Raw genomic sequence first — 22,274 nt, 5'->3', positions numbered from 1 at the left:
GAGAGGGGCAGGGCTAGGGCGGGGCGGGCCCGCGCTGCCGCCCCATTGGCCCGGCGGGCTCCGGCCGCCCGGCGGGGCGGGGCCGGGCCGGGGGGAAGGCAGCGGGGGGCGGTGGGGCCGGCGCCGTTCTCGCAGCTCTGGGCCGCAGGTCACCGGCGGCTGCCCGGGCGCGGGAGGAGGTAAGGGCCGTCGCACGCCCGCACCGGCAGCCCGGCGGCCGCGACGGCGTTTAGCGTAGCGCCGGGGCCCGGGGTGGGGGTCAGGGAGGGGAGGGGGGCGCTGGGGGAGCGTGGGGGTGCAGGGCTCGGAATCTCCTCCCTCCGCTCGTCCGTTTGGCTGAGGGGAGCCGCGCTGAGGGGAGCCGGGTGGGTGGCGGCTGGGGCCGGGCCGAGCGGCGGGGGCAGCGAGCCAGCCCGGGGGGAGCGGGAGGGCTCCGCTCCCCGGCACTGGCTCCTGCCGGCGGCGGCAGGCGCGGTCTTGGAAGCCGCGGCGGAGGGCGGCCAGGGCGGGGACCCCGTGGGTCTCCGTGCGGCCGGGCGCACCGCAAAGGCGGCAGCGGCGGGGGGTGAGGGGCCGCTGACCTGGCCGCGCCTCCACCGGCCCTGCCCCTCGGGGTCCCGCCGTGCCCCGCAGCCGGCCGGCCCCAGCGGGCCCCGCGGCGCTGCCCGAGTGGCCGCACGGCTGCGGTGCGCGCAGCGACCCGGGCGGGCGCAGGCGGTGCGGGCTGGCCGCGGTCAGTCGGCAGCGGCATGAACCTTGGCGTTGCAGCTGCCTGCGGGTCACCATCCCGGCAGCGGGGAGGGGGTGTTGTCACAGGCTTACAAACCTCTCTGATTTAAGACGAGCTTAACATAGAGGGACAGGAAATACTGCTCAGAGCTGTGGGGTTTGAGAAGCCTGCAAGGCAAGTGCGCTTATACATGCTCAGAGTTTAAAATTCCTTTTTAAATATGTTTAATCCCCGGGGCAGAAAGAACGCCTTCTCTTTCTTCCGGGTTTCTTTTTTTTCCCTTTTCTTATTGCAGTCTGGAAAATTTCCATCTGCTGAGAAGCAGCTGGTCTATAAAAGGGGCACCGGTCACATTGAACTAGGGTTTAATTGCTCACTTTGTTCACTTTAAGCCTTGTATTTGTCTGTCTGCAGGATCTATTTCTGGAGGTTAAACATGTACAGATTAATAGGATCAGATGAAGCACCTCAAAACAGATTTCCATCTAGAACTGCCTGTATCTTGGACTTTGGCTTTAACATCAGTGCCCCCTTTTTCAATGCATTGCTCTTGTTTTGCCCAGACAGGCTTGCCTTGTGCTTGCAAATACACCAGTTACAAAAGTGCAGGCTGTTATATGTCCGACTAAAAGCGTAACTATTTACATCACAGGAACTAAAGATCAGGTTCCTACTCCTGACTTGCAGAGACACTTGAAAAGTGAAACCATCATCAGCATTTATACTTGCCTGGAAAAAAAGGCTTTTTGAGAGTTGAATATGATAGGGAACAAACACACTAATTAGCTTGAGATTTTGGATTAATCCTCTGATTCATGCTGTGGATACTGGGAGTTCTAAATATAGTTAGCATTTCATGTTCTCCTTTCAAGCTGACGGAAGTGAAACCAAGTGTGAGTTTTTTTAATTGGCAGGTTTTAAATTTGGTCGTGCTGTGTCTCATAGAAGGAAGTTAACATACTGTTATGAGTTGAGGGAAGAGAACAGAAAAAGTAACTCAATAAAGTTATTAAGCCAGTTATTAACAATAAACCAGTTATTAAGCACCTGTAAGTATACTGAAATAAAGATGTGATGTTGCAGTCACCTTGACAATAAAATGGAAAATGTTAAAATTCCAAGTGGTTAGTTCCACTCACCTGGTGGCCTAGCCCACATTCCTCTGATGCAACAGCAACCTTTCCCAGCACTTTTGGCCTTTTATCAAGTTGGCAGTCACTCTCTTAAGTGCTAAGTAAAGAAACCTTTCTTCTAAGACTCACACGAAAGGTAAACCGAGAGCATCTAGAACAACATGCTTTGAGCTGTGAATGACAAGTTTAATGGGGGGCTCCAAAAAGCTCATGTCGCAGCCATTTTCTGCTAAAGCAATGACTTACTAAGTTACCTTTGACTGCGTGTTTTTGCCAGCACCTGGATTTTGTTTAGTAATTTAAAAAAGGAGTTTTAACAAATATTTCAGATCTACAGACACAATTGTGATGGGCAAGGGGAGAGTACAATGACAAGGCACTCCAGCTCAGAATTACAGTATCTCTCGAGTACACGTGTTGCTCTTTGCTGCTCAATTGCATCAGACTGCCCTGCCGTCTTTTTTGGCGTTCACCGTGAGCCTGCATATTTTTAATTCCTTTATTATGGCATATAATAACTTTCACTCGTAATTTTGCTCTCGGCAAACTTTGAGCAATCAGGTTAGAAATCCCTCACTTAAAATTTAGTGCGGTTAGTTAACAGTGATCTGATGGTCCAGTTCAAATTACTCCGGTGCAACAACATGCAGTTACTACAGATTGCATCCTAGCCTGTTGGACATTAATGAAGGTGGGTGTTACTCTGCAAAAGGTTACATAAGCCCACCTTTCTACATTTTCTGCGTGCTAGATGTGTCATCATTAGTGAATTTTTATCTGTGCTGAGCCAAATCGTGTGTTTAACTCATCCGGGCTGGAAAAGAGACCTGAGAAGCCAGTAGAAAATCTTGCTTACCTGTGTTAGCCAAGGGAGCCCCTTTCAGGTGGCAGAGGACTTCGGGCCAGGCACAACAGCAAATTGCTGCACGGGGTTTTCTGGGTGCAAGTTTGTATACACAGTTGTGTATGGCCATGGATACAGTCTTAGTGGTCATTCTTAGGTAAACCTAAGAAAATCACAATTAACTTCACAGGTCTATGTTGAAGAATATTGTTCAAGTCCTCAATGAGTATAACAAGCAAATATCACGTGCAGATGAAAAAACTCTTTAAAATCTAAGCAAATATATTTCTTCTGCCTTTCCCTCCTCAGGAGCTACAGTGCAGATGCTTCAGCGTGCATTATAAGCTTGTTTTCATGACCTTACCATATTTTTTCACACATTCATATTTTAGCTGACATGGAGCAAAGTCATTATTGCTCTTATTTGCTCCAGCACACCCTCTTCAGCCTTTGAAAATTCAGGATATCATTATGCAGGTGGCCAGCAGAAATTACTTACCTTCATCTATCTGCAGTACTCCCTGTTAAATGTAGGCTGGTCTGTGTGGGATTGTTTCTCGGTGAGTCATGCAGATTGCTCTGTAGTTTCTTCTAGGAAGTGCTGCGCTATGCATGATTAGCGGGCTCTGAGGGTGACATTGTTTCCTGAATGATGTAACTGAAAATTCCCCTTCCTGTACTGCTTGTTTCCTGATCACTTTTCTCTTTGTTCTCATGGACATTCCAGCAGCTGCATATCTGCTATTCCTGATCTTTTATTCCTACAAATCTCTGAAGACAAGTTATGTCAACAGCCACTTTAATTAATTTGGTACGAAACGGGGGGTATCAAGTAAGAAGGAGAGCTGTGCTAACGTCCCGCCTCTTGCAAGACGAGAAGCGTCCGACAGCTGCCTGCTACAGCTCCACCTCTGAGCGCCGTGCTTCCCGCTTCGATCCAGATGGGAGTGGGCGACCTACTACATGGGACACCTTTGGCATCTGGGACAATCGCATTGACGAACCTATTCTCCTCCCACCAAGCATAAAATATGGGAAGCCGATTCCAAAAGTAAGCCTGGCCAACGTGGGCTGCGCTAGCCATATTGGGAAGCGCAAGGAAAATGAAGACCGGTTTAATTATGCTCAGCTGACAGAGGATATCCTGTACTTTGCGGTATATGATGGACATGGTGGGGCAGCAGCAGCAGACTTCTGTGATAAGTACATGGAAAAATACATTAAGTAAGTGTGCATCAAGTGAATGCGTGTCAAATGAATTACAGTAGAGATTCCTTCCTTAGGACTGAAAAGTGGGTCATACATAGTCACTAATCCTCCTGGGTTATATAGTCACCTAGCCCAACGGGACAGCAGGAACACCAGTCTGGAACAGTCCATTACAATGGATATGCTAGCAACTACTTAGTATGGTGCCTGCCCCATTGAGTAAGACCACAAAGACAAGAGGGGAAAATATGATTGTTCCCACCTTCCAGGAAAGGACTGGGAATACAGAGGGAGTATGAATTGACTGTTTTCAGATGGGGTCACTGTGATCACTGACCTATGGCTTGCTTACACTCTTTTGTATCTCTGTGCCACATCCTTGGGTGTTGGAAGAGGAATTTATGTATTTGCAAAATTACGGGATTATGCTTCCAGTGCAGGTCATTAGTAAAATCATATTTCCTTTTCACTGAACTCCATCATTATTCAATGCATTCAGGGAGGCAATAAGGCTATGAAAGAGATTCATCAAGAAGTGTATTTCCTGGAAAGAAATGAACATTTTTGCTTGCTTGTTTGTTTCCAGAGAATTTCTTGCTGAGGAAGAGAACCTGGAAAATGTTTTGAACAAAGCTTTTCTAGAAATAAACAATGCGTACGAAAGGCATGCTCATCTGTCTGCTGATGGTAGGTAAAAAAATATTCTACTCCTATGGATGTGGAGAATAAGGTTTCTCTTATTTGCTCAGTAGTTTTGTAGTAAAATGTCCAGAAAAATGCTTGAAAACAATTTTACTTAACATAGGATTTTGCTCTGATAACTTAATGCAAATGAAACAATTACACTTTACCTCCTGAAAATGAAAGCGCTAGAAAAAGTCTAAGTCAAATTTACTGGGGGAGTTAATAATCTGAATGTTAGCATAACCATCAATTTCTCTTAATGTGATTCTGTCAAAGAAAGTGTTAAGTTAGCAAAAAATGATTTAGAATTGCCAGGATCGTAACTTGACTATGCAAGGGGGGGGGGTTGGTTTGGTTTTTTTGTTGGAGTTTTTGGTGTGTTTGTTTGTTTGTTTGTTTTAAAGCTGTTATTCCTGTGGGTTAAAAGCAACAGTGTCAGAAGTTCCCCTTTCTAACTTGGCTGCTGCACCTGAGGAGGAACGTAAGCCAAAATTAATACAATTGATATTGCTTCTGCACAAACAGAATCACAGGAGTAGCAGAGTGTGAAAGGGAAAAAAGCAGTGAAGAGGAAAACGAGGTTGGCTGTGGTAAGGTGGTGGTAAAGCTGGCACCAGCCCTTTTAGACTCCTTAGTCCTGGCTGTTAGTCAAGTTCTTGTATATGTGTCTAGAGACTAAGCACATCTGAAGTTCCAGTTCTAGCAAGGGGAGCTTAGAGTAACTTGGGAAGGGAGATAGAGGTCCGCATCCCAGTTCTGTCATAGGAGCTTCCTCAGCCATGAGACACAATTTTGAGTCAGTTTAGCCAGTTTTAATAAAAATCCCAAACAAAACTCAACTGAAAACAAACAATCAAAAAACCTGTCCCAGTGCTGGTGCGGATGCTGGCAAAATGACTAAGGTCATTTCAGAAAAAAAATATAAAAGTTTTCGCTTGAAGAACTACTTGAAACCAACAGGCCATCTAGGAACTGAAGCAATACTGTATTCTCAAGCTATTTTTCTGAAGCAGTGAATGAATACAGTCAAGGAATTGAGCAGCTTCCTGCAGTTCAACTGCTAGATGAATCTAGATAGACTCAAATATTTTCTGGCAGGACAGGTAGCCTGCTTGTTGCACACTGTGAGGTATACACACCTTTCCTCTTACCTGATACAAGCCAAGGTATCAGGGGTATCAGGAAAAAAGTCTTAAGTCCTGAAATGCAGTCCTTAAAAAAGGGAGATTAAATCTATAAAGCTCATTTCCTCATTATATCCCCCCTTTTTTGATATATATTGAAATCCTTTAACAAAAAATGACATTGTAAAAAAAGGTCACCACTGACCTATGTGGTGTGTTTTAACCGAACACGAGAGACCCATCACTACAGCAGATGTGGTTTTTTTAATCCAAGAGCCTCCTTGCAAATAAATTTTCTCAAAAGCCCAAATTCAAGAAAATATCTGAATACAGGTTTATGTGCGTCCCTGGATCAGGACCTTTCATTTTCACTAATGTGAAGATCTTTTATATTTGTCCCCCTCCCCATCCTTTTGTTAGTAGGGCAGCTCTTGGTTTGGCTTATTGAAGGGACCTCTATTAATTGGCAGAGCAGCTCCTCGAGGGGAACGATTGGGAACTGTAATTGGTATATTATTTTGTTATTCTGAAAATGGTTTCTCATTATAGCATTTTGGACATGACACTTACGGAACTGGGTAACAAAATTTGACCGACCAGTTGTGCAGTAAGCTGAGCGTTTTGGAACTGCTTATAGAGTTTTTTCATACCATTTAACTAACAGGTGCTGCCTAATGAAACATAATGCAAATGCCAGCAAATTTACGTAACAGTTACCAGTACACTGGGCAAACCCTCCTCATTTAAAAAGCTTGAGGTCAAGCGAAACAGAGGGCAAAAGCATTGTCAAACATCCACAGGTGCCACACTCTGGCAAGCACTCAGTGTTTCTCAGATAGGTTGACCATCTGCAAGCTCTTGCAGGAGCCAGAAGGATCTAAAAGTGCCCAGTGCTCTTGTCTGGTTGCCCAGCTATAAGGCAAGGAGTGGAGTAAAAGGGTGCAAAGACAAGTGTGGATTTCTGAACAAATTAAATTTTTTGCATATCTGTTGTTAAAATCATTCAATTCTATGTTGACTACTTGGTGTGGGTATTTTTGTTGCCGCTGTTTTGAAAGTTGCATAAAATTTCAATGCTTGGCATGTGTCCTCGTTAGAAGCCTACTTTCAAACTGATTCAGTTTGCCAGCAAAATTTGTGATTAATTGTGGCTATTCTAGATGTGACAGTCAAGACTGTTGCTAAAGTATCTTGAAAATGGTGGCTGGTTGTGTAACACTGGGTATCTGGCTCCCCAGGACTGACCTTCTTTTGAAACCTGGCCATAGTTGTCAAAGTGGAAAATAATAGCTTAGTCTTTTTCCAGTAGATGACCCTGCCAGAGTTCACTCAGCTTTCACTGTATCTGCAAAAAAAACCACCAGTGCATGTTCAGGATGTCCAGGTCTTTACTAACACACGACCAGCTCTGAAAATGTGTGCCTGGGTGTTTGAAGGAACGTAAGTCCTAGGACAAATCCCTGTCACCAAAATTGCATGGGTAATGTTTGATGCATTGTTTACAATTCTGTTTAAGAGGTAAAACCCTCATATAATGGCACAGATTTAACAGGACTAGAAATGTGCCTTGGAGCACCTAGCTATGTCTTTAAGGGCATGGCCCTTTGGTCACTTTACAATTACAGAATATTTGAAATCATAGATGGAAAACACATAGCATAATAGCTACAGTGAGCTTTCAGTAGAAAAAAGGTGTTTGTATGGGTTCCAGGTGCTGCTACTGTGTCTGGCATGCAGTTCCCTGGTGCTGTTAGAGTGCTGTACTGGCCCGACAGAGACTGGTCCAGTATCCCCTCTGACAGCGATCTGTACCTGTTATTTCACACAAAAGCATGAGAAACTCGCTGTAGGCAGACCTGGGATAATCTGTCCTCCACCTAAATCCTTTCTAATCATTTACAGCTTAGAGAGATGCCTGAGCCCTGAAGCGTGGTGTTTGTTATCTGTTCAAAAATACATCTATATTCACTTCCATAGTTTTAACTATATTGTCACTTCAAAATCATTGATAAACTTAGGTATAGAACACAGTAAAGGAAGCTCACATCCAACAAATATGTCATTATCCATGCGACAGCTTTAACACAGACAGACATAATTTTCTGATGTTTTTGACCAGCCATAAAAACTGAAAAGTAAGCTTTGCTTAGCAAGGACAGAAATAAGGAAGTGAATCACATTCTTCAGGAAATTTGAGCATCCCTCTAGAGAAATGTAAGACAAACACTCTCCTGGCCTAGTGCCGTCATACAAGGTACTGCTGCTGCTTCTGTTCACTGTGATCCACTGCTCAGAAAAGACAAGAGGGAGTCTTTCCATTCACCTCCATGTTCGGTGCATCCAACTCTAATTACATTGGCCACTCACTTCTGGAATAGCCATCTTATTAAAATGTAGCCAGGTATTAACCGATGTATCTATGTTTGAAACGCAGTCCTGGAATCTTATTATGCTGAGCAAACAGCAAAAGTTATTTAAAAATAACTAAACTTTAGTAGTGGGTTTTGGTTTTGTTTTTTTTCAGTTACCATTCAAACATATGATTTTTATTTCTTTGAGTATGTTAACCTGCAACACTGAGGAAAAGGGAGAGCTGGAGAAATTGTAATTAAATATTTCATAAATCTATCAACATTACAAAGGCAGCCTTTTTAACCAAGTGCCCTGATGATTACCTAGTCAAGTTAGAAGATACTAGTTACAATATTAAAGGGGTGTTTATTTTGCATATTTTCCCATGGGTCAGAACAATTCATATACTTCTATTTAGTGCCTTTAAGATGGCTCCATTTTAGTTGGCACCAGTTTGAACTCCCCATTTTTGTGTTCATATATAAAAAAAACAAATTACCTTGAGGAAGCAGATTGGGCCATATTCTGTACTGAAGATGTTCTTCAGTGTGGCCATTCTTGCCAAATATGAGACAGCTGGCCCTCTAGCATGGATGAAATTCTTTGATTGATTTGGTGGTTGGTTATGTACCTCCAACAAAAGGAAAAAAAGTGTATCTTTTATTTTGGCTGAATTTAAACTGGTTGGTGGCAATTCCCGAGAAACACCAAGGCTAATTTGATTTATTTGTGACCAAAGATGCATGTGTAAGTCTCAAGACATGCAAAAGACAGTGCAGGCAAACCCAAGAGTGACTGCTTTCCCTGTTCTGCAGCCCTTATTCTTTCATCTCAGTGTTGCAGGTTTATTTTGTTTGAACAAAGTCCCTGGGTGAATTTCCTCTTTGCCTCTGTGTGCGTGTTATTTGTGGCAGACACTGTACCTGGTCAGCAGCTCTAGAACTGGAGGCCCTGGACACTATATGCTGGGCTTCAGTGGAAAGAGAGATCTGCTTAATTTTGTCCCAGGTGAAGGAGTCCGGCGGTTCCTAGCCTGGACTACTGGAAGGTTCCCACATCCTCTTTGTCACATTAGTTGAGATGACTTGCAGTAGAAGTTGTCCAGTGAGTGTTAAGAACCTATTGAAAGATCTTAGTTTTATAGTGATATTGTTAGGAAAACAAAATAAACTCTTTAATTGTTAAAAACCAATATACATGCTGATACAACATATTTTGATATTATTAAATAACTTAGCAGCAGTTGCAGTAAAACACTAGAAATGTTATCCCATCATCATTCCTATGGTTTTGAGCTGTGCTAGAAATTACATGATGCTTATAGTCTAGTTACATCCATGTTCTTGCACCCCTACCCAGAACGTGAACTGGTCCCAAGGAAGAGAGTGTGAGCAGCATTTATTTTTCTAAGAATGCTGTTTAACTAATAAATGTATATAAAGCTCAAGTCACTATGACCATTACCACAATTTTGGACAATATCTTGACTTGTTCTTTAGTACCATCCCTTGATTTTGTGGTAGCAGCTCTTGTCTTTGAGAGTTTGCACTTGAAAGATACAGATTCACCTGAATGTCCAAATGTTTCCAGTCATTTTTGAATTAAAGACTACAGATCTTGACTTTTTCAGAAACTGTTTATGTTTGTCAGCTCCAAAACCAAGGAACGAAATGGGAGAGTAGCGGCAGTTCTGCATTAATTTTAATGTCTAAATAAAATGTCTTTTCTGTGAAGTAAGAGAGTAGTTTTCCGTAAGTTCTTCCCTTCTTTTAACTGTTGGCTAAAACAGGTATTTTACTGGTTCTACTAAAATTTCTAATCGTACTGGTGCTTCTTAGCATCTTACTTTCATTATGTGCCTCTAAACGAGCCTGCACTGGACTAGTCCTTGCTTCAAATTAGAATCAGGATGTCAGTGCTTACCTGAACAGGCAGAAGCTACCGGCATCTAAACAGTTTTGAATACCATAGCCTGCATGGCAGCCGTAACGTAGTCCAAGATTTGACCTAGGTCACCATGGTTCACGACTGACGTATTGCTTAAGTGTGTAGCTAAACCGAGTCCTCACTGCAGTAATAATACCTGTTTTAAATAATAACACAAGCTTCGTTCAGACTTTTTTGTGAGGTTTTTTTTGATTCATCAACCCACTGCTTTCGCTGCACAACAAGGCTCAATGCATCTTCCAGGGCGCTGTGCACTTCAGTTTACTCCCAGCCCTGTTTGACTTAGAGGGTGCTGAGACCATGCAGGGCTGGGAAAAGAGGTTGCCAGGATCGCCGAGCACTCGCAGTTCTGTTTCCATAGTACGCAGCAAGTCGTGCCACGTGTATGCTGCTTGCTGGCAGCTGATCAGGGATGGGGCTGGCCGGCATTCCTCAGGCTCCAGCACACGTCCTGTCTCAGATCCATCCTGCCTCCCTCGGGACAGGGCTGCAGGGCCAGAGGGGAGGGGTGCTTGTAGTCGTAGCTTGGTGGAAAGATCTTTTAGCTGTTAGTCATGTGGAAACAGGACGGTAACTGGGGATTCTTGTTACTAAGTTACAGCAAAACTCCTCTCGAATTGGCTTGCTTTTAAAACCTGGGAAAACTGGAAAATCCCAGAATGCGGAAGGCCTAGAGAGGACCTTTCAAGGGGACCTCCACTGGCTGCAAATGCAAATGTGTTCCGGGCCGTAGCTTGTCCTGGCCAGACATTTTACTGTAGTAGCTCAAGTTAGCCAGTTACTGCTTTCCAGGCACCTCTCACCGAGTTACCTTTGCATAATTTGTGGGAAGGGAAGAACTAACTGTCAAATGGGACTGCTTCTTTCAAAAAGCAAGCAAAAAAGGAAAGCTGGAAAGTTCTTCTGGCATTTCCTTCACCACAGATAAAACGGCAGATCCTTTCTGAAATAGGCAGACTCGCATTTCTCCTTTTCAGGCACTCTTCTTTTTTTTTTTTTTTCTTTCCCCAGAGCATTGTAGAAATTGAAATGAGAAACCCTTAAATTTACTTGCACCAGTTAATTCAGCCAGGTCCCTGACACAAGTCAGTCAGCTCAGAGCTCTCTTACCCTGTAAGAGAAGACAGACAACACCCAGGGCTCGGTTTTGCCCTCGAGGCAGTCACTGTACCCCCACACACCCATCAAGTGATCCCACCAGTTCCTGGGGCAGATTGCCTGGAGAACCACTGGCAGCTGACTGCACACACCGGTTTGCAGGCACAAGGTGAGGCAGAATCCAGCTTCACCTTTGTGCTAGGACCTCCAGCAAGTTGACAGGGTCTGAAGGGAGCAGCATCTCTTTCTGAAAGAAGCCAGCAGCCTGCTGGCTCAACCCTTTGTCTCTTAGCAAGACTGGGGGAAGCAGAGGAAGATTGTAACAACTCTGACAGCCACAGACTGGTGGAAAGGAGCGATCTAGTGTTTCTCCTCTGGTGAACTATGTGGAGCTACAATTACTATTACTCAATTTCCCACTTCACCATCTAACAGCAGGGAAGGGCCATCAGCTTTATGGTGGGCTACCCATGTAATCACGGTGCCCAGGGATAAGGACGATAACCCTGTAACTTGGGGTGAGCTTGTGGTACAGAAAAAGTGTTTGCTGCAAGCAGAAAGGAAACCACTGTACCTTGTACCACTTTTATTCCACTTGCCCTCTTTGCATGGAGCCATGTTGTTGCACAGAAATACTTATCCTTTCCACTTCCCCTCTCTCCCCCTAGTCCTACATGCATGCATGTTTGCGGTATTTTTTTTTTTTTTTAGATTTAGTTTAAACTTAAAAGCAGTTACTGACCGGTAATGTAGAACACAAGTTGTCTTCATTTTACCAGCTGAAACTTGCTGTTACAAATGGTCCCATGCTTCGAGGCAGTGCTAAAACCTCTTTCTTTGGTATGATGTTTATAGCAACTCTGGTGAACTCTGGGACCACTGCAACAGTGGCTCTGCTCCGGGACGGTATCGAGCTGGTTGTGGCAAGTGTGGGAGACAGTCGTGCTCTGCTGTGTCGAAAGGGAAAGGCCATGAAACTCACCATTGACCATACTCCAGAAAGAAAGGAGGAGAAGGAAAGGTACCCTGTCAGCTGATGTCGTGGCTTTGCAGGGCGCAGCCTCAGGTCAGGATGTGCTTGTGTTCTGCTGCTGGGTTGGGCCTGGAAGAAAGCAGAGAGTTCAACATAATGCCCCAAGACCACCCCTGAGCGGGCAGAAAGCAGCACAGCTCCAGTTAATTAATTTGGTTCCATTTAGAGGACTGGGGATGCGGAAAGCCTTGCATGAGCATAAACTGTCTCATCAGTAGGATCAGCATAGCTAGGACTCGGTACAGAGCTGCGACCACGTGGTTCAGACTTGTCCAAGACTGCCAAGTTAGAGCCAATTGCTGCAGCAATGTGCTATGGTTCCCAGGTCAGGACTCAGCCCACCAAGCCACATCACTTGTGTGGAGCCTTCAAACAGCAAAAGCCAACCATCAGTCTCCCAGCTTAGGCACTCTGTGCCCCGTTCCGCCTCAGGAGCTAGTGACAGAAATTGCAGATAGAGACAGGGGTAATGGTGTGAAGCAGTAACTCATATTCACTTTTTCTTTCGTGCCTCTGGACAGGATTAGGAAGTGCGGTGGCTTCATTGCCTGGAACAGTTTGGGACAACCTCATGTGAATGGTAGACTTGCAATGACGCGGAGCATAGGAGATTTGGATCTTAAAAACAGCGGTGTGATAGCCCAGCCGGAAACAAAAAGGGTTCAGGTAAAAGAAGGCCTGGTTAACAGGGACAGCCACATTCGGACTAAGGGGCATCATAGCTATTTGATGCACGTGGTGCTACCCACACGACAGATGCCCAGGTGAAGCCTGATGACCGAGCATTGTTTTTTATTTGTGGTGAAGTAACCAGAGACCAATTCTAATGAAATAATTTCAGATTAACACTAACAGGACAGAAAAGAATCAGGCCCTGATACTAAATTCAACCAGATCAACTTCTAAATCCCATTTATCACAGTACAATATAGGATGGGGGAAGAAAGAGCACGTGATATCCATTACTGACATACAAAGCTGTTAGTCTGTTTGGGTCTCGTGGCCAAATGAGTAATTTTGTGGTTAATACTGATATAAAACCATCACTGAGAACTAGGTGGGATATGGATGGGCTGTCATCAAAAAAAGTAGAATATCTAGAGGTCTGCACACTTGGGAGGAAGGGAAGAGGAAAGGGTAGTTGTGTGCATCCTACCATAGCTCTGTAGTTGTCTGGAAAACAAATTAACCACCCAGAAGGTATTCAGCACAGTTGCCTTCACTTTTGCAGGAAGGCTTTCTTCTCAGCTCGTGTTTGTTACTTTTCCCCAATGCACCTCCCAGGGCCTGGGGAACTTACATTCAGTTGGTCCTAACTGAACGTCACCCACTAGGCTGAGGGCTTTAGGGAGATGACTGCAGTGCTGTCTATGTCTTCCTTGAAATCCTCAGTTTAAGGAGGCATTTTGTTTACTGGGCAATGAACAGGTCTGGTCTTTCAGCCTTTAGTGTGTTCAGAGGGCTGCTTCCTACAACTGGAAGCACCTTAAGATGCTTTTCTACAGTACAGGGAACACAGTCTGTGTGGCTGGTGGGTGTGCTCAAGGATTCAAGGGGCAGCCTTTAGCTCTCCAAGGGTTTGGGGGTTCCAGTTAGTCCTTGCACAGAAAACAGGAGAGCGTATAGCACCCCCCCAAAAAAGCGCTTTTTAATAGAAGGCAAAAAAATGAAGTCGGTTGATTTGCCTTTCAGCACTCGCTCCAGCGTTGTGCATAATGTGTGCCTTTATTGCAGTTGCATCATGCAGACGACAGCTTCCTGGTCCTTACTACAGATGGTATTAACTTCATGGTGAACAGTCAGGAGATCTGCGACTTCATTAACCAGTGCCATGATCCTGCTGAAGCTGCCCACGTTGTTACTGAGCAGGTAATGCTAGGGCTTCTCATAGCACCAAATATTTGTTGGTTTTTGTTTGGTTTGGTTTTAATAATACAAGTATAGTATACAACCACTCATCCAAGTGAATTGGTTGAGACATGCCCTAGCCCTGCTGGCTAGCCTTTTCTTCACTCCGGGTCTTGCCACGTCCTTGCCAGGTACCACGGCAGTTAACTTGGCTTAGCTCACAATCCACTGAACTGCATGGGACTGTAACTGCCAGTTATTCCTGTGCTGATTGTGTCATCAACACAGAAATGGCCCGTTTCTCACTGGGGTTCTGGATGGTGGCATATCCTATGGAAAGCTCTGGGGCATACCAAGAATGCAGCATAAGGGCTGGGAAGGGGCAGGGAAGTCTCTTGCGCGTGCAGAGCCAGACACTTGTTTCCTTTTCCAAGCGAGATGATCATGCTGACGATTTGTTTCTTCTCTCAGGCAATGCAGTTCGGCACTGAAGACAACAGCACAGTTGTCATAGTGCCATTTGGAGCATGGGGAAAGTACAGAAACGGTGAGATCAACTTCTCCTTCAGCCGCAGTTTTGCTTCCAGTGGGAGATGGGCGTGAAGACCTGCCACAGCTATCTTTTCCTGCCATAATCTGGACACAGCGTGCTGCAGGAGAACATATCCATCTGTTCATAGGTTGACTCAGTGTCTTGTCCATCTCTTCTGTTACAGAAGATGCCACTGCTCCCTCAGTGCGTAATGCCCGGTTGTTGCTTACGGCTGATCGCATTTGGCTGTGTTTATTTATTCCAGTCAGCATTGAGGCAGCTATTTCTTTGGGTTTGTAGCCCCAGCAGCTCTGCACACCACTTTGTTCACATAGACGAGGCTCTGGGCTTTCACCTAAGGCTGGAGGTGTTGCACAATTGCTTCATACCTACTTGTATTACCCAGGACCCTTAGTTACCTGGCAGCTGCGTAAGTCTGAGTCTCTGAGCCACATACTAGCTTCTTTGTGCATTCAAACGTGGGGAACAAACGCACAGTGTTCTTAGCTAGAAAAAAGGTGGGTTTGTTGTCTTCCTCTGCTGTGCAGCCACCCAAAACTCCCCTGTGCTTCAGGAGAAGTGGGTGAAAAATAAGGGAGAAGTTTCAGAAGTGTTTAGGTTCTGATGCCAGTGGTATTTGGTGTAGCTGAACGACTTCCTGAGACAGTACTGCTTTGCAGGGCTTTATGCTCTCACCACCACTGTCTGTGATCCTCTCGCTCCAAGGAGACGGAGCAGGCTGGAGCCATGTGCCCTTGGACAGATGGGAACGTTTGTCCATTGGGTCCAAAGCCTGTACGGTCTCTGTGGACCATGCAGCTGCCCCTTGCGCTGTCTTCTCTTTGGTGTGCCAGTGCTTGGCAGGAGCACAGAGGAGGGAAGAAGCTGCACATTTTTGATATCCAGAGACTCATCAATTTGAGTTTCTTTTTTTTTTTTTTTTTAAGCAACTAATTTTAAACAGTTTACTAATCAAGATTCTTTGGATGTGTAAGACAGGAGATTTATTTCTTCATGAATATATGAGGATTTTCCTGCCCTCCACCAAAGGTTTCTTTCAGTTATTTATGATCTCCTGCGTCTCTTCATGGTATACAGTGAGCTGTAAAACACCAAAGCAAGCAAGCTAGAGAAAGGAGAGAGCATTATAATAATGTACGGTAATTCTTTCGTGTTTTGGGTATTGTTTCTAGTACGTGTCAGATATTCAGACACCAGAAGGTAGTTTTATACTTAAAGGAAGCATTTCCACTTCCCTTTCTGGAGGAAGTCTCCATCCAGTGAGGCACAGGGGCCAGAACTCTGAGTCATGCTGCTGTGACACGGACTGCAGGCGACATGTTGGCAGCAGGTGAAGATCTGCCCCAGCATGCCTCGTTCAGACCTCGTCCTTCCTCTGCTCCACATCAGGTGTGCAGCTCCTATGGCCTCCAAGTCACCCTGCTGCAATGAAATATGGGCAGAGAAGAACTGGGTTCTTCTCAGGCTTGCTGCAGTATTTTTCATTCTGTGGGTGTTTCCAACAGCACAGTTGTAAAAACAAACAAAATGAAAGAGAAGTTGCCTGATACTAAATCACCTTGCAATAAGGAAAAATATTTTTGAGATGTCTGTCCCGATTCTTGTTTTCTGGTGTGAGGTACGCATCTTCTTTACTTTTAGTCCAGGGTTACACCTTAGGCAGTTGTTCCACACGTTTTTCCTTGCCTCTGGCTGAAGGCGGAGCAGCACCTGGCAGAGCACAGTGTGCAATACTAGGTGTTTAGAGAGAACGCTGGCTTTGTTCCATTACTTGGTGTGTTACATGCTGCATATAGTGTGTATATTCTGTTTATAAGTACGAAGAGCTTGCTTGTGAGTTGTCGTATGTAAATCTCTGTCGTATTGGATGCTGTTGCTCAGGCCTCCATAGCGAGTGCATCACGGGTTTACAGGAACAATCCCTTCTCTCTCGCCAGATTTTCTCCAGGGTTGTGGTTCAGTCTTCATTTGAGATCAGACCGTTTGCTGGCCGCGCTCCCAGGCTCAGCCTCGCTGAGCTGAGCCAGAGGGGTGCTCTGACAGAGGCTCAGGGAGCTGCTCTGGGAGCATGGCTACGGCCAGCTCGTGAAGCGACCTGCTAAACCAGCAAGTCCGATGGCTGCTGGCAAAGGGTTAACCACAGCTGCAGCAAGTCGGACTCTGGGCACAGGGAAGGGTCGGAGGCAGCTCTGCAGAGGGAGTTGCTGTGGGGGTGGCTTTGGTATCAAGTGTCAGACAGACTTGATGGGTGCTGCAGGAATTTGGACAAGCTCCATCAACACTGTCCCCCTTCCAAACGCTGCTCGTTGCTGTTCGGCTGGCAAGCCATCCATCCAGGCAGAAGGTATCAGGGGCGCTGGGGGTGTCCGTGACAAGTACGCACTGGGGTTTTTTTTTGAACAGTGCTGGATACGCGCCAAGCGGAAGATACGGGAAAAAACACTGCTAATGAAGAGCAGTTGCTCTGAGGAATGACTTGCCAGTTAGAGTAGCTTCTAAATACTGACAGAGATGTAATGTGAAATGACAGTTTTTCTTCTCGTTGGAGGTTTTGGGGCTTTTTTGTTTTAGCCCTATCTGGTTGCCTGATTGCACAGAGAACAAAAGTGGTTGGGGGCTTTTATCCTCTCAGAGGAAGGATCCATCCATAACTTCTTTTAAATTTTATAAAGGAAGGGATAAGACAAAGCTTTGCAAAATAGAAGATGATTAGATAAAGATGTATTGGCCAATCACACAAAAAAGATTGGAAAGAACTTCTGGGTGTCACCTCACCCAGCCTCCTGCTCGGAGCAGGGCTGGCTTCAGAATTGCACACTGCAGTTCTCCTGACATGAAAATGCCGTGCCTGAAAATGGATGGCAGAAAGAATGTAGCAGGCAGGGCGGTTTACCTGTGGAACCACTCGACTGTTAAGTTGAAAAGTTAAAAACTTACCAGTATTTAACACGCACTTTGTACAGCTAACAATAAATTTCACAAATAAATTAGCACATACATGAAACTAAGGTATGCGCCGTTTTGCGCCAAGCAAAAGTGAATCAGTAACTGACAGATTAGAGACGCATTTCTTACGCATCGGTTATTCCCTGCTTGTTCACGCTAGTTTTCTGCACCTCATTCTGAAGTAAATGAGCTACTGATGAAGAGTGAATGCTTTGCCAAGTGGCCCAGTGGTCTGCCGGTTCCTCCTCCCATGAAGAACAGAGGTACCTTCACACCAGTTTGTGTGAATTCCTTACTTCATGCTGCGCGGGGCAGGACTCAGACCGCCAGCTTGAAAAGCATTTTGTAGCAGCACTCCATTACCAGGCCCGCTGGTCTCTGCCTCCTGAAGCACACACTGCTTTTTCCTGCCAAGGTGACAGTGAACTTCCCTAAGATTTAGTGGCAACTGCACCAAACCCTGTTTTTCTCCAAGAATTCAGGAAAAACTTGGACTCTCCGGGGTGATGGACTTTTCACCATTTGACGCTTCTCACTGAAGAGTCATTAGAACAAGTCCCTGCGCTTGCATTTCAGTTTTGGGGCTGTTTTGACACCGATATGGTGTTGGCAGAGCGAGCTTTGCCAGCACATTCATGCGTTGAGTGGGACTGAATGCGGAGGGCACAGACTATGATGTTGGTGGAGTAAAGCCGTGCTGGGGAGGATGGAAGTGGTTTGTCCTAGTGGCACTGAGGGATCAAATTAGCAGTGCTGCGGTAATGTCCAGCAGCAAACCCCTTGGCGCAGGGTTCTCCACCAGAGCTGGGCACCGCTCTGTTGTGATGAAGCTGTACTTTGTGATGGGCTGACCTTGGCTGAACCAGCTACCCACCAAGCCGTTCTATCACTCTCCTCCTCAGCAGGATACGGTGGGGGGAGAAAATAAGATGGAAAAACCCCTTATGGGTCGAGATAAAGCCAGCTTAATAAAGCAAAGGCAAAGGCTGCATGCAAGAGCAAAGGCAAGCAGATTTTTTTCTCTCCTTCCCATCAGCAGGCAATATCCAGCCACTTCCTTGGAAGCAGGACTTCAGTACGTGTAGCAGTTGCTCCACAAGACAAACGCTGTAATGCTAACAAACGCCCCTGCTCCTCCTTTCCCCCCCGATCGGCACAGGCCAGGCCCTAGCAGCGTGCCGGAGCTGTTGGGTTTTCAGCGGGGCAGGCACGGCACCCTTCTGCCAGGTGGCGCCTCAGTTTGCCAGGGTTGCTTGTTTGTTCAGGTGTAAAGTCCCAGGTTACAGGAGGCAATAATGGCCCTGGGGACCTGCCCACACACCCTGCCACCCGGGGACTGCCTGCCTCCGCACATTTCAGCATTGCCTCACCCAAAAGTTGTCTTCCCATACACCAGGATGCCAGATTCCACAAATCCCCTAATATTGCGAACAGCGTTAATCACTAGTATTAAACGGCTCATGTAAGGGCGAACGAGGGCATCGTGAATCTGCATAATAAAACCATCCACGTGAATCCTGGGGAGGAAGAGAGAGATGTATTTTCCCTCACCCTTCCCACAAGAGAGCTCCCCCAGCACGGCAAGGCCATGGATGCCAGGACAAAGCACGTGGCCATCGTTTGTACTCGCCCTTCCCAGGCTCAGCAGAAAGAAGAGATAAGCGGCGCAGCCACACACCCCGCGAGCCGCGCAGGAGCCTGTCCCCGCACCACTGCTACAGCACGCCTGATACGGAACCGCTTCTGGCTCGTGCCCCACGCTGGCTGCCGCAAAGGACTTGGCGTGGTGAACTGCCCTTGACTGGTCACCAGGTGCCCACCAAGCCACTCTGCCACTCCCACGGCGTGGGGAGACACTAAGAGGAAAAAAATCTCACGGGTCAAGATAAAGCCAGTTCAATAAAGCAAAAGCAAAGGCCGCATGCAGAAGCAAAGGAAAACAAGAGCTAAATCTCTCCTCCCCCACAGCAGGCAGTGTCTAGCAACTTCCTTGGAAGCAGGGCTTCAGTAAGTATAGCGGGTGCTCCAGGAGACAAACATTATGATAATAACTAATGCACCCCCACCCCCACCTTAGCTTTTACGGTATGGAATATCCCGGTATGGAATATCCCGTTGGTCGGCGTGGGTCAGCTGTCCTGGCTGTGTCCCCTCCCAAGACCTTGCCCACCCCCAGCCTACTGGTGAGGGGAAGGTTGGAGGGACAGCCTTGATGCTGTGCCAGCGCAGCTCCAGTGCCACCACTGGTGTGGTGGCCCCACCTTTCTGGCTACCAATACAAAGCACAGCACTGTGGGGGCTGCTACGGGGAAAATTAACTCCGTCTCAGCCAGACCCAACACATACGTTAGTTTTTTTCTATCTAGTCAATAAGCTGCCTGCTGCCCGTAGCAGCCCTGCAAGCAACCAGCTTTATAGCCCAGGACCAGCAAAATTCTCTCGCCTAGCAGAGAGCTCCTTTCAACCTGAGGACAAAAAGCAAACTGTCCTAACAGCAGCAGTTGCCTATCAGAGGTTCATTACAGAGGGATCACTAGCGGCATCTCACAGTTTGAACGGAATGAAACAGATTGTCAGTTTGCTCTCCTGCTCCCTATCTTTCCCACGCATCTGTTGTTACAAGAAAAAGAATGAGATTATTCAAAAAGAATGGTCTTTGTTACAGCCTGAACTGAACATTAAGGGTGACTTACCGAGCAAACCATAACAGGTGTTTGCCTTTTCCCTGCCTTTTAGGGATGGATCCTGCACACTGGATCTCTACGAGTATTTTCTTGCCTGAACAGTCCCCCCCAGAGCGGTGGTATCTCTGACTGTACGAGCACTGCGAGGGGTGGGCTGTAGGTGCAGGAAGTGTAAAGTGCTGTCCAGGTACTTGTTACTGTGAGGATGTGGAAGGCAAGGCAGGCCAAGTGCTGCTGCAGGATTTACCAGGAGACTGCAACTGGAGTGCCAGCTCAGTCTCTCCAGCTCCTGGAAAGGGGGGTTTCATGCTCTGCAGAGGGAACTCACTAAAGTATCTTTTGCAGCCTTGATTTAGGAGAGCTGGTCCCTCTGGAAGGTGAGCATAGTGCAAGAGATTGAAATGGGGATGAGATCCAACAGTTCTTTTAATACAGAGTCCTCAGTACAATCAGTCCCTTTGGGTTGAAAAGCTCAGGGTTGGAGAATAATCATGGAGCAGAGCTTGTGGCTGAGAAATGGGGGTGAGGAGGGAAGTCAGCAATATTGCTGCTTTTTACATACTTGGGGGAAATGAAAATTGCCAGAGCTTAGACTTACTGCAGGATTCCCGCTGACTTCCACAGGATCAGGGTATCGGGTCACCTTTTCTGTCTCAGCAGGCAGATGTGTTGTGGTCAAAGGCACTGGGATTTCTAGCTAAGGGAGAAGAAGCACAAAACAACAGGTACCAGCGAAACTGGTTTAATATTAAATTTTCTTGAATAAATTCAGTTGGGCACTGCTGGGTCCACTGGTCACTCACCCAACAAGCCCAATGTATGGTATAGCAACACTCGGGGTATTCCTTGGTTCCAAAGCTGCTGCCCTCAGTGCAGAGATCTCCAGTGGAGTGTCCTCCTGACCCAGGCTATTGAGTTCTTGGGCAGCAGCGTGTGCCATAAATTTCTAAAGATGTAAGTGCAATTGCATACATTCATTACATACTTTGCCTTAGGACTGTGTATAATTCCTGTGGTTTCATGTTTATGTTTGGTGTAATCAGTGTCCATAATTCATCTACTACTTAATTTTATAGAGGTGTCCATTTTGCCTTTTTTTTTTTTTTTTTTTAAACATTTGTTCATCTTCATCAACTCAAAGCTATGGTGGAGCAAACAAGCCTGTACTGGAATGCTTAAAAGATCTTTCAATAAATAATTTGCTTCTAGAGTTATGTCCACTACAAATGGATTTTTTTCTTCTTCCACCACATTGCAAACTACCAGAAAAGTTTCTGCTCCTCAGGCCATGTCGCGACTGTCGTGGTAGCCCTGGGCCTCAGACCCTGCCATAAAAAGCTCCTGATAACCAAGGCTTTGCCTATGAGGACATTCACCCAGTGATAACCAGTGCAAAGTACCTCCTGCCTCTGTGCTCTGTCAGCATCCATGGGCTTCGCTGCATCAGGGCAACATGTTCTAACTTGCTGGGTTTGTCCTTTATATTTCGATACAATACTAAGAAGTTAGAAAGCCCTCACTCTGGAACAAGTCCATCTTAAAAAAAACATTATTTTCTGAAGCGGGAAGGCACCCTGGGTAGCTGTCATGGTGAGCAGTGTCATCCTGTGATACAGCAGAAAGAAATGAATTTGGCCTCCTCAATAAATGAATGTGGTTTAGCCTCTGGCATGGATCCAAGACTTTTCAGTTATACTGAAAGAAAAAATAAGGAGAAAGAAACAGCTGAGGGTTTTAAGTCATCCCCAGAAGTATCCCTGAGATCACTATTCTTTGTAATTACTACTGCTTTTACAGCTGAACCCAAAACCTATTTTTACTCTCTCTTCCTTGAAAGAAGCAGCCTTGACGTCAATGAAGCCCTTGAAAGAAGCAGCCTTGACTTCAATGAAGCTCTAGTGGTTTCCTACAGCTGAGCCCCAGCCCTTGTTTTTGGACTAAAGCCGCTCTTTTTGTTGCCCTTCGTTGCCACTCACAGCTCAGTTTGGAGCTGATCGCCTCTTTGATAGACGCACGTATCCCGTGGGTAAGCACACAGTAACCGCCGCTCAGGCAGGTGAATTTTAAGAGCTCGGGTAGGGTGTTGGGA

At 46.1% G+C, this 22,274-nt stretch overlaps 1 protein-coding gene and 1 long non-coding RNA gene across 3 annotated transcripts in view; one reads left to right on the top strand and one right to left on the bottom strand.

Annotated features, from left to right (window-relative positions):
- The window catches only part of LOC130159279 (uncharacterized), a 32,406-nt gene extending 29,092 nt beyond the window's left edge, over nucleotides 1-3,314 (bottom strand). For both annotated transcript variants that reach the window (XR_008825687.1, XR_008825688.1), the window contains exons 1-2: nucleotides 3,207-3,314; nucleotides 2,720-2,870 (exon numbers count right to left, since the gene is read on the bottom strand). This is a non-coding gene — a long non-coding RNA (uncharacterized LOC130159279). The remainder of the gene's footprint in view (nucleotides 1-2,719; nucleotides 2,871-3,206) is intronic.
- A 73-nt stretch (nucleotides 3,315-3,387) lies between these two features.
- Nucleotides 3,388-21,395, top strand: PPM1K (protein phosphatase, Mg2+/Mn2+ dependent 1K). Its single transcript, XM_056360725.1, has 6 exons — nucleotides 3,388-3,931; nucleotides 4,503-4,603; nucleotides 11,977-12,142; nucleotides 12,676-12,820; nucleotides 13,889-14,023; nucleotides 14,474-21,395. Exons 1-6 carry the CDS (start codon nucleotides 3,492-3,494, stop codon nucleotides 14,603-14,605), a joined length of 1,119 nt encoding a protein of 372 aa, XP_056216700.1. The 5' UTR covers nucleotides 3,388-3,491; the 3' UTR covers nucleotides 14,606-21,395.
- The last annotated feature ends 879 nt before the right edge of the window (nucleotides 21,396-22,274 follow it).

The sequence above is a fragment of the Falco biarmicus genome, chromosome 1, assembly GCF_023638135.1.
Source record: "Falco biarmicus isolate bFalBia1 chromosome 1, bFalBia1.pri, whole genome shotgun sequence".
Lineage (NCBI taxonomy): Eukaryota > Metazoa > Chordata > Aves > Falconiformes > Falconidae > Falco > Falco biarmicus.
The sequence above is the reverse complement of the archived record's forward strand: the minus strand, read 5'-3'. Positions and strand labels throughout refer to the sequence as shown.